Genomic DNA, 13,040 nt, shown 5'->3' with positions numbered 1-13,040 from the left:
ACTAATGCTAGGGGGCCCGTGGAAAGGTTTTCAGAAAAATTGTGGAAAAAAAGAAGAGGACAACTGTTCAAAATTAATTATTTTTCAAAAACATGACAAAATCTTATAGACCCCAAACTTTTTAACATTATATTATATTATATTATATTATATTATATTATATTATATTATATTATATTATATTATATTATATTATATTATATTATATTATCTCTTTTTTATTCTATTGGCAGCCATAATTGCATGTTTCTACTACATTTAAAGGCACAATATGTAAGATTTTTGGATTAAAATATCCAAAAACCATTAGAACAATGATATATATATTTTGTTGACCTGTCAATTATCCCAAATCTTTCCAAGAATATTTAAATCCATAGTACTAAGAAATTTCAACCAGGACATGGACTGCTGGTTTTATTTAGAAACCATGGCAACACCAAAGAAAACAAATCATTGTTATATAGCTCAACACAGGTAGACTTATTGTTTAAATCTCGTTTTCTTGATTTACAGTGAGTACCATGCTTTCCATGCCTAATGTTGATCTAGCTTTCTGCATTGTGCAACAAGTGTCTCATAGCAGCCACCAAGCAAACGCACATTCAAACTTTCAACACACTCAAATGTATCTAATATGATAAAACAGTGCTGCGTTACCCATGCATGACTGGAAGAAGCAGTCAACTGTGGCATAATAAAAGTTATATTGCCGTGTGTTGCGCTTGTCTCTCATTAGCAATCGCTTCGACTGCCTCGTTCTGCTCCAACGGCTTTCAACCCCACCCTGCTTCATACTACAGTAATATTAACAAATCTTTAATAAATAAGTCCCATTGGATTATTTTCCACCGGCTGTAGAGGTGAAGACAACAACTCCCATGATTCTGCAAAATCAAGGCTATTATAAGCAACCTCTAGCAGCGAAAATGGCATATTATGCCTTTAATTGTGGGTAGAAAACCTCTGGTTTAGAGCGACATACTGTGCTTTGGAAACTACTGGATGCAACTGACTAATCAGCAACAGCCTTTTACATTTCATTTGCATACAGAGAAAATGTATATGGACAATTCTCACTCACTCTGCTTCCTGCTTAACTGATTTACTGAAGGAATTAAAACCAAGGATCTGAAATGGTCATCAGGCTTACCCACACACAGAGCTGAGGTCTTCTGTTTTGATAGGCATTCGGTTACAGTGCTGGTTCTCCTCAGCCCATTTCTGCCCGGCCACACAACAGCTCTGCACCAATCCTGGAGGTAAAAGCGCAGAGAGGGCAACCCTCTCATAGATCAGTTTTATCTAACATAAATCAGACAAAAGAATACAGAGTTTACAGTGAGCGCTTTTCTGACAAGAAAAGGGCAGACAGGCAGACAAGAAACTCAGCATTGATAGAGCCCCAGAGGCAAAACCCAACTCGGATCCACAGAAGAAGCATATAAGATGTAATCTACAGCCTTTGTGTAGAGGGAAACAGAAAGACTGACTCAAAGAGTTAATGGGACACAGTCATGGTATGTGCATCATCATAGGCGTCATTAGCACAAACTAACTCAGCCTTCCAATATTTTACTTTAAAAAGCACCAATTTTGATAAGCCGACTATTGAAATGAATTTGAGGAGCATATCCGCCTGATCTTTTCAACAAATTGTGATACAAAGAAACAAGAGTAATGACTCATTTCAAACACTTGACATTTAAATTACTCATCCCTCAGTGCGAATGAAGGCCCGAATTAAATTCAAATTGAACAAAATCAGTTTGTGGGAATGATGGATGAAAATCACATAAATATAGTCAAAAATATGGCTTTTCTATTCAGACATGCTGTGAATCAGCTAAATGAATTTCTTCTAAGAATGTAGCGAGCATAGAAATGTAGAGAGGGCATGATAAACATAAGTATAAGTCTGACAAGGGTAATTTTCTATTGTTATAATTAGGTCTAAGTCTCAAAGCCCTTTCATACCAAACGCTAATATTCAGTGGCAACATTTGGTGTGAACATTATTTGAATTGAGAAAAAAAGGATTCCCATGGAGTTATTCATTCTGGGAGTGAACATTTGCCATTTTACAAGACGAAAATAGGCAAAAGGGGGCTAGTTGTCACACTAGGAAGTCATTAAGGTTATTTTTGCTAATTTATCAATTGCTTTGTGTGTCATAATGTTTTTATTTTGCTGAAAAGCCAGTAAGTTTATTTTTATTTTTATATATACTGCAAATGGTAATTCTCTGTAACATGTAGGCCTATAGAGGAGTATGCTATGTTGAGTCTTTTTTTCTAGGGCAAAAAACCCTTGAATATTTTGTAAGGCAACTGGTTCTGCTTCATGACCCATATTTTATATTGGACAAATGACCCAATCCAGTACTTACACTATATTACCAAATGTATTGGGACACCCCTCCAAATCCTTGAATTCAGGTGTTCCAATCACTTCCATGGCCACAGATGTATAAAATCAAGGTCCTAGGCATGCAGACTGCTTCTACAAATATTTGTGAAAAAATGAGGCGCTCCCAGGAGCTCAAGTAAATTCAAGTGTGGTACTGTGATAGTTTGCCACCTGTACAAGAAATCCATTCGTGAAATTTCCTCACTACTAAATATTCTACAGCTAACTGTTAGTGGTATAAAAACAAAGTGAAAGCAATTGGAAACAGCTGCAACTCAGCCACGAAGTAGTAGACCACATAAGATCACAGAGCGGGGTCAGCACATGCTGAGGTGAACAGTGTGCAGAATTATCCAATAGTTACAGACCTCAAAACTTTTTGTGGCCTTCAGATTAGCTCGAGAACAGTGTGTAGGGAGCGTCATGGAATGGGTTTCCATGGGTGATCAGCTGTAACCAAGCCTTACATCACTAAGTGCAATGCCAAGCGTCAGAGGCAGTGGTGTAAAGCATGCCGCCACTGGACTCTGCAGCAGCAAAGGTTGGGCCAACTCCATATTAAACTCTACAGATTAAGAATGGGATGTCATTTACATTATGCATGTAAAGGCAGGTGTTCCCAAAACGTTTGCCATAAATTGAAATTAATTAATTTATTAATTTATTATAAAAATTATAACAATAAAATCTTTATTATTTAATCTTTTCCTGTTGCATACCAACCATTTTTGAGGTCTTAACCCTGCAGATGAGCATATGAATACAGAAAGAAACTGACCTTAAACAACAAATACACCCTGAAAAATACACACTGGAGTTAACATTTTGACAACTATCCCCCATCTCCTCTATAACCCGACAAATCCATGATCTGTGAATTTACTTGGAGAAGATCCATTTGTAAAATTGCCTGAGCAGTGACATGAGGCCCGGAGCGCACTGGGATTCCTGGAATGCTTGACAGGGGTCACTAGCTGCTGTTCCAGGTGACTTTTTGAACTTTGTGATAAACTTCCATCTGTACCAAATATCTCAGAAACAATAGGACCCCTAAGATATTTATAGATAATCAGTGGACAGACATAGAAGTAAACAGAGTGGAATGTCTTATTGGCTTTCATGCAAAAACTAAAACATACTAATTTGAAATATGTTCCCGCTGAACTCAAAGAAGAAGAAAAAAGCGTGCAGAACTGGAACGCTTGTCATTCACAGATCTTCGTTTATTAAATATTTTGGCTAATTTGATTACGCCAATAACCACATAGTACTCTGAGCTGTTATTTGCCATCTTAATTTGAGATTCCCCCAAAAAAGTCACCCTACATGTGAACAGCAGAAGTTCTGGAATTGATTAAACATCTCAAACACTCATTATTTTGATTAAGTCAGACAAGGCATCATCAAGAAAAAAAGTTTAACACGTTTTCAAAGCCCAACCGCAAGAGAAAAAAAAGACATATCTTCCATTCTGATGTTTGGTTTCCATTTTTTTGCAGTGTCAAAAGTGTCCTCTTAAACATCAAACATGATTGGGAAGAGGTTGATTATGGAAGGTGAGAGATATAGGATACTATGACAAATCCCTCAAGTTCCGCAAGCAAAAGAAGAAAAAGGATGGGGAAGCACCATGTGTTCTTAGTTTTCTTTGTGTTGCGAGCAATGCATCATACAGCGTTTTCATTTTCAATGTGGACAAAAAATTGCGTGGTACCGGAATCTTGTCATGCCGCACCTGGTTTATATACTAAAAAATGTATTAAAATACATTTAAATTACATTAAAATGCTTAAAAATAGTTTAAAGGGATAGTTTACCCATAAATAAAATGTTTATGTTTATCTGCTTGTTTTTCTATGAGAAGATCAAAACCCGGTGCGATCATAGATATTATATGTATATAGACTCCTTATAATGCCTGCATATATACACTTATAGTGCCTGCACGGATCGTTCGAATGAGGCATCTATGTACACATATCTATGATCATGCTATCATTTTGACCTTCTCCGGCGGAAGTAATGGCATTGGGAATATTGGATGAGATTCGTCTGATATAAAGTAAAAAAATAACACAAATACTGTTCGGTTTCTCGCAGAAACCGATTGTTTTGTGTCTTAAGACATCAATGTGTCGTCATGAGCCGCAGGTTTTAATATGGTTAATAGGGTTTAACAATACTCTCATAGTGACTCTCATAGAAAAACACCCTATTGACATGCATTATATGACTGGCACAGTGCAACGGTTGGAGTTAAAAGTCTTAATTTGTGTTCTACTGAAGAAACAAACACACCTACATCTTGGATGCCCTAGGGGTAAGCAGATAAACATCACATTTTCATTTTTGGGTGAACTATCCCTTTAAGGTCTATAAATATAATCTTCTAAATTCAGCAGCAGAGGAAAAACTCATTAGCAAAGTATCTCGAGAGACGAAGAGTGACCGGTACTCTATTAAAGAACACAAAAACTGACCCCAAGACAAAACAACAGTCGCTTAGCAATCAGCTAAAAAAACCCTCTCTGCTTTCCTGTTTAACTTTCACAGCCATAAAACATGAGCGATGCCCCTTTTTAAGCCTTGAATTGTATTTGGGGCTTGTTTATTTGTACAAGGGCATGCATGTAGTGTTCAAGTTATTCAGTCATTTTTATGATACCATTAAAGCAGGAAAGCTCCAGCGATGATTCATAAAGGCTTTGAGCTTCTGCTCATGCTGCTCAACAACTGAAATCGGTAAAATGTACTTTTTGGTAAATGTTCAGAAAATGTAGCATGAGTCTTTTACTTATTTCGCAATGCAGGCCTTAAGTAAAACAAAGCTAATGTAGGCTTCGGCTTTATTAAAACATCCTTCTTAAGGTTTATTTTAAAATATGCTTTAAAAAGCCTATACTTAGAGACTGTTAATTGATCACATTGTTGTTGGGGTCTGTAACGCATCCCATAGATAACACATGGTGATAAATGCGCATATGAAGGGGTGGGCGCTAAAACGAGAGCTGTTGCCATTGCTCTGTTAGATCATCATTAGGTCATCTGTAAAGCAGATGGTTACAATACAAAGCGCTCTTCAAAACAGGTCCTCTCTCAGCTCGACAGATTTCGCCTTTTCTTTCACAGATGGTCACAGAACATCTGCAGGATCAAAACAAGGGAGATTTGTGAAAGCCTTGGATTGAATGAGTGAACAGTAGGTTGGCAACAACTAAACAACTAGAAAAATACATCTGCTTAATCAGTATTCTTGAAAGTAAATGATAGGTTTCGATTATTCAAACAGCATTTATGAAATAGAGCTGTTCAGTTTGTAAATCCGGAGAAATATTAAAAATGTTTGTAATGTTATATTTAAGTTGTATTTCAAATAAATATAATAAATCAATCAATCAATAACTTTTTTAATTATTTTTATAAGAAAAAAAAAGTTTGTGGTTAACATTATTTGAAGAGACTTCAATATTTTGCTCTACATTTTGTCCACATTTGTTGAACAGCGGCTGTCTGAGTAATGTCAACCACAGACCTTATGTTACTCATAAATTCAAAACTGAAAAAAAAAATCCATTAAAGTTTCCCAAGAGAACTCATGACAAATTAGCCTAGGTCGACCTACAAATTGACGTCAAGACTAAACAGCTCTGTTGGGTCACACAAATGCCATAATCAGCCACAAACTGCAGCTTCAGTCACTCTAATGATCTTAGTTTTAATCTTCTCAAAAGTGTTCATGGCCCGTTGGCGTTCAATGACATATCTGTGATGACGAACCTGAGGTCAGAAGTCCAACTTCAATTTACCATATGCCCCTTTAACTAGTCATAAACTCACATTTTGACCTCAAAGCGGCAATTGTCTGATCTTTCTGGGCAACCACGTTGAAAAGCTCTTGACTTTGCTTATTTACTCCCAAAGCAGACAATGAGAGACCCACTGTCCTTTCCCACAGAAAAACAGATGTTAAACAAGCAAACTATTTATTTTGTCTTGTTTCGAACGGCACAAATCGAATCTCTCCTTCCCAGTTTGAATCAGAAATATTAAATTTGAACATCTCTATAAGTTAGAAAGGACAAAATACAGAAGAAACATCAAAATTGCATATGCGTCATTATGATATATTCCATTCAAACAAAGACTGTACATAATCAGCAAGATGGTGTTTTACGAAAATTGACATTTTCCCTGTTGTTTGGACTTTAAACAAGACTTTGTAGATCTAAACACTTCTAACTAGAACCAGACGCAATCTGCAGATGCTTTTGAGGGAAATCGTTGGAGGTCTTGTGGAATGAGTTTAAATGGGGTAAAATAAGTCAAACATATTTGCCAGTATATTTCATAAACGACCCGAATAGGCAATAGGAAATGCATATAAAATCTGCAGGACTTCTTTAGACTTTCAAAATGATTAAAATACTCTTAGACTAATAACAAATCTCACTTCACAGGTGATATAGTTTAAAATCTGAGCACTTGCATTGTTGCAACATCGTTTAACAGTAAAAAAAAAAAAAAAAAAAACACTCCCGAACACTGACATAAGGCCACTAACTTGCAAAGTACATCTCTTCAACAGTGCTGGAGGGCATTAAACATTGGTTTTATTTCTGGCTGAATTTCAGCACAGGGCCCCAAATGTACATTTTCCCATGTACTTCTAAATGTGTACCATACTTGAAGTAGCTTTTTTGATAAACAATATCTATGAAGTCAGCGCTTTGAACAAGTGCCTGAAGCTTTTCAATTTTAAGCGAGCATACGGAGCCGCTCTCTGCTCATGAATGAAAATTGATTTCTTCTAAATTAGTAGACTTATTTTCACATTACCCCTGTTGAGTGGTCTCCAGTTTTTGTTTTTCAAAATCAACTAATGGAAAAAGCGCTGCACAAATAGGTTTAGGAAAAAAAAAAAAACAGTGACAAGGAATGGCTTGCCATGGAAATTAGACATGGACATAATGTAAAACTAATACCATGATATTTTCTGGATATCCCTTTCTTTCACATTATTATAATAATTGGCAGAATTGTGATGCCAAATAGTGCTTCATTCTTTATCGTATACCTCTGAGCCATTCACTAACTCTTAATACTATGAATTCTTTGTTATTGTCATTATTCTAGCCTATGAAAAGCAATATCCCCAATCTAAATTTCTCTCCAAAGAAAAAAAAGTGTATATATATATATATATATATATATATATATATATATATATATATATATATATATATATATATAAAAATGACACCAATCAGGCATAACATTATGACCACCTTTCTAATATTGTGCTGGCCCCCCTTTTGCTGCCAAAACATCCCTGAACCATTGAGGCATGGATTGCACTAGACCCCTGAAGGTGTATCTGGCACCAATATGTTAGCAGCAGATGCTTTAAGTCCTGTTTGTTGCGAGGTGGGGCCTCCATGGATCGGACTTGTTTGTTCAGCACATCCCACAGATGCTCAAGTGGATTGAGATCTGGGGAATTTGGAGGGCAAGTCAACACCTCAAACTCGTTGTTGTGCTCCTGAACCATTTCTGAACTATTTTTGCTTTGTGACAGGGCACATTATCCTGCTGAAAGAGGCCACAGTCATCAAGGAATAAAGCATCACACTGCTTTCGCTGGCTTGCATTCTTCCCATAGTGCATCCTGATGCCATGTGTTCCCCAGGAAAGAAACGCACACGCACCAGGCCATCCATGTGATGTAAAAGAAAACATTATTTATCAGTACAGACTTCTCCCATTGCTCAGTGGTCTAGTTCTAATGCTAACATGCCCAAGGTGGACAGGGGTCAGCATGGGGACTCTGACTGGTCTGCGGCTATGTAGCCCCAAACGCAACAAACTTTGATGCACTGTGTATTCTGACACCTTCTATCAGAACCAGCATTAACTTCTTGAGCAATTTGAGCTACAGCAGCTCGTCTGTTTGAGTGTGGCCATCAATGAGACCGCACATGACTCTGTTGTTGCCCGCAATGTTCACCACTGTTTCTTCCTTGGACCATTTCGTTAGAGGCTGACAGTGCAGTTTTGGAGATGGTCTGAGCCAGTCATCTAGCCATCACAATTTGGTTTTAATAATTTATCAGTTATTAAATCAAATACTTTTTATGTATTCGATAGCATTTGAGTAGGCCTCATTGTTTTCACTAACTTATTACATTAGCATCATCAGACAGCCCTTTGTTCATGTTAACTCCTATTATATGTATAAAATTATTTTAAACAACAATCCACATTATTGCATTCAACATCTCCTCCTCCTGTCATTCTTCTGTAACTGACAAAATACTCAAAACATCCTTTGATAACTGTATAAAAAGTGTTCAGATGCATAATGCATTTTCCAGGACAATGAACTCCCAGGCTTTGTTGTTTCAACTCTACATAAAGTCTCTTTGTTTAATGAGTCTAATCTCCTGCAGTGACCTGCATCCCCATCCGGTTTTCCGTGTACGCCATCAAGTTGTTCGCGTCTGGTAATCTATCACTCTCAGGGACACGTCAACGCACTTTTGCATACAAAGAAACATCCAGGAAAGAAGCTGAGGCGTAGCAGGCATCTGTCGGTAAATTGTGAGTTTCTGCTAATATGAAGTAGCACAAAGAGGAATTAATCTGGAGTCCTGCATTCCAACACTTGCATTCCAGGTCAAGTAATTTCCTTTTCTGCTAACCGATGTCATTCCTAACATCACACAAATGGTTTTTGCACACTGCCTAGTGATAAACTGAAAAATTTAAAGAATGAATTTCTAGTATTGTTGTCTGATAGCAGCAAAAATCCCTAAAAAGGCTCTCTTCAAAGTAAGATTTTATTTTTTTAAATATATAAAAGTATAAAAATCATTACATATATTTTCCATAAACAAGGACATTTTACATTTTATTATTGTCAGATAATAAAATAACATATACAAAATTATATAATAAAATAACAAATACATTTTATATAATAAATGTTATCTAGATATACCTTTATAATTTAATAAAACATAAACAATTGTTATGTAATTGTTATTGGTATTTAATAAAATAAATAAAATATGATATAATACATATTTAAAATATAAATAATCTTTCATTTATAATATATATATATATATATATATATATATATATATATATATATATATATATATATATATATATATATATATATATATATATATATATATATATATATATATATATATATATAAAGTCTACATAAAGAGACAAAATAAAGAGCCAGTAGCAGCCAAAATCAGTTTTTATAATAACAGCAGACAAAGTCATCACACAACACCATCGGTGTGACTCAGCAGACAGATTTACATTACTGTCATAATCAGAATCTTTAACCAATAATCTCTTCATTTCCTGGGAACGATTACTGTCTGCCACAAATGCAACATCCAATAAAATGATTGGATCTAGACAAACCAACAAAAGCCAACTAAGAAAATTCCCTCCCAAAAATCTACACTATTAGGTTATTGAAGTTTCTGCGAGACATCACAACATCAGTATCATTTTGTGGACATACAAAAAAAGACCAAAATTAGTTCTCATAGACTAAGATTTGTAATGTGAATGATACAGCTTTCAATTGGCATCAATGGTTCTATGAAGAACTTTTAACATTCACAGGACCTTATAATCACCCAAAAGATTTTTCATAGTGGAAAAATGTATTAAAATGGTCTTTTACACTAAGAACAAAATTGTTCTTTTAGGAACAGTTGACTAAAAATTGTTCTTCTATGTCATCACTCTGAAACCCCCCTTTTGGAAACCGCCTTTTTTGAGCGTAGTGTTGGCTAGTCACTATTTTTCTAGGCCAGACTAACTACTTGTAAAAAACAAGTGACACATTACAAGATGTTGTTTCTTATTGAGTCAAAAAACTGCACTTCTTGCTGAGTAAGAGGAGATAGAACAACCGAGGTCAGCCAGATGCTTAGTTTGTTTTAATGAGAGACTTGTATGAGCCACTCCTAGCATGCTTATACTCCATCATTACTTTGAGATGTTGAGGCCAAGTCAACCACTTTTGTTTAAACTGTTATATAAAAAACAAAACTGTTGTTAGTTTGTTGATTGTGGAAGATAAGTCCTTGCTAAGAGAGGCATTGTTCAACATTGTTGAGAGAGATCCCTATCTTAATTGCAATCAACTCCCTACGTTGATTTCTTATGGCATTTAAAGCAGCTAATGAGTGATTTTCCAAAACAGAGCTTTCACTCACTAATACAGTACACTCAATAGAAGTGTTTCCTTTCCGTTTTTTCGCTTACAGACGACAATGTTGTTAAAATGTTCACACAGATCTGTGAAAATAACTAAAAACGCTGCCATTATGCTGCCAGGCTAATAGTTGGCGATGACATTTTTTTAAGAAATACAACGTGCCTATAGATTGAACACATAATACGAATGTGCATGTCATCGTTTTCAAAAAATTAGCATTTTTGTAGTTTATACAGATTATAACGCTATTGTTTACACAAACTTACACTTTGAACCACGTTTTCAGGCACCCAAAACACCGCTGTTGTGTAAATGAATGGCCAAAATGCATACAAAGTTTTCTGTATTTGAAACGGTTGTGTGAATGGACCCTAAATTTCACCAAAAAATTCTTTATTTGCAACATTGAAATATAAATTTTTATATTGCCTGATACCCCTTTTTTTGTTTAGTTTTTTACAAACAATATGCAACAGGCATTAGAATGGAACAAAAAATGCAGGTCTAAAAAAAAAAGAAAAACAAACAAACAAACAAAAGGAGGAAAGCACCAAGCATTCCTGGTTGTCCAAATGCATTCTCAGATAAGCTAAAACAACTTCAATAAAGCAGAGTCGACACTGACCAACAAGTCAAACTTTGGTGTGAATGTGCGTGAAATTGGCGTCAGAAAAATGTGGCATTATTCCCTCCCCCCACCTCCCCGAAACCTCATATGGGGTTCGTATTTTAAATGCCCTGCTTCAGAGACTTTGTTGAATATTTTTCTTTCAGAAAGAGTCATGGCAGCTTTTCTACACTGTCTGTCAGCTCAGAATAGAGAATTACTGCTCCAACTCACATATTTCAGAGGGAACAAAAAAACCCCAGAGGTGCAGTGAGAATAAAGGGCAATTTCTCAAGGACAGTAAAGCAGTAAGACACATTGGCAAAAGCCCAAACACACAGGCCTACTCATATTTCCTATAGCAAATGGCTATATGAGCAGAAGAACACGACTGGTCAGATTTCTAATCCCAGTGCATGAACGTGGACTTGAAACGAGAAGGTCCTTGGTAATTGCAGTGTTTTCTGAAGCATTTTGGGCCTATGGAAATTGAGAAATCACTTCTGCTGAGACCAGCACCCAGTCGCCTGGCTCCGAGAGGCAATAACTGGACCTTTTCAACCGTTCTGTGAAATGATGTATTCTCACGGTGACTTCAAATCATCCTGTCACGCTAGGCATAAGGACAGAGTTTAATAGGGCATCTCATATTTCTCCTAGCTCAAAAGGGCCTGAACTTTCGGTTTTCTTCATTTCATATCATACTGATATAGAAAATCCATGCCAATTACAAAGACTATGCAGCTTGTAATTTTCTGGCATGATAAAATCTATGTGCTGTAATGTCATTGGCTGATTATTGCATGACAGACAGTTTTCCAATGGCTTAAAATTGAGTTTTGTGGCTTTTAGTTAATGTCTGGTAGCACTGAGGCTATATGCAATTGTGTACTTTTAGCAGATATACACAATCATTTGAAAGTAAGTTTTATTAAAACTATATTAATAATTTTAATCATCAAGGAGGCATGGAAAATGACAGTCAAGTCACTTATAATGCTATAAAAGATTTTGGTAACTTTCAACTTTTGAATGGTATTGTCTTTCTCTTCTGGCAAAATATGCCAGCAATATTGATGGCTCACCCAGCATTCTGTCATATACAAATAATTTTACAAACAAATGCTCTCTAGAATGAGAAAGTCCCTTGCACTAATATCTCTTGACAAGCAATAGAAGTAATAAATACAATCATTAAATGGGTTATATGTAAACTAACAGTTATCAGATTTAAAGACCACGATGAACCCTTTCAAACAAAGGAGAGGAAACAAACTTTGCCTCTCATGACACCTTTTAATTTATTATTTTTTTTGATGCTTTGAACAGTGTATTCTCCTAGAAGTCTAGTAAAATACACGTAAACGCACAACACTGATCAATAAGAGAGGAAGAGCAAATTCAAATCCACACATCCATTCTTTCTTATGTACTGATACACTGTCAAGAGCACATCATTTGGCAGGGGACGTGACACAGCCCTTATCAAATAGTATTTTTCAGCTCTTTCACCTGAAACAAGCATGACAATCTGGTCCCATGCAGTCCTATCCAAGTCCAACACAAACAAAAAGACCATAGCAAGAACGAAGCAAGCTCACATTCAGTTCAATCTTTCATATAAAAAAAACCCCGGAGAGAGGAACATACTTTACAGCAGACTCTGACACTCCTGTAATATTTATCACAAATGAGAAATGTGATCACACTAAACCTGTGATTGACATCCACTGACTCGCTCAGTGATTTCTTTTGTGTTATTTTGGGCCG

The 13,040-nt window shown here is 36.0% G+C and overlaps 1 protein-coding gene across 3 annotated transcripts in view; it reads right to left on the bottom strand.

Moving 5' to 3' along the window:
• The window catches only part of fbln2 (fibulin 2), a 79,668-nt gene that overhangs the window by 53,078 nt on the left and 13,550 nt on the right, over positions 1-13,040 (bottom strand). For all 3 annotated transcript variants that reach the window (XM_067431329.1, XM_067431331.1, XM_067431330.1), the window contains exon 3: positions 1,154-1,256. In XM_067431329.1, the coding sequence (XP_067287430.1) occupies positions 1,154-1,256 (103 nt within the window). The remainder of the gene's footprint in view (positions 1-1,153; positions 1,257-13,040) is intronic.

This window comes from Pseudorasbora parva, chromosome 22, assembly GCF_024679245.1.
Source record: "Pseudorasbora parva isolate DD20220531a chromosome 22, ASM2467924v1, whole genome shotgun sequence".
In the NCBI taxonomy this organism is placed as follows: Eukaryota; Metazoa; Chordata; class Actinopteri; order Cypriniformes; family Gobionidae; genus Pseudorasbora; species Pseudorasbora parva.
This window is presented reverse-complemented; position numbering and strand designations above follow the sequence as displayed.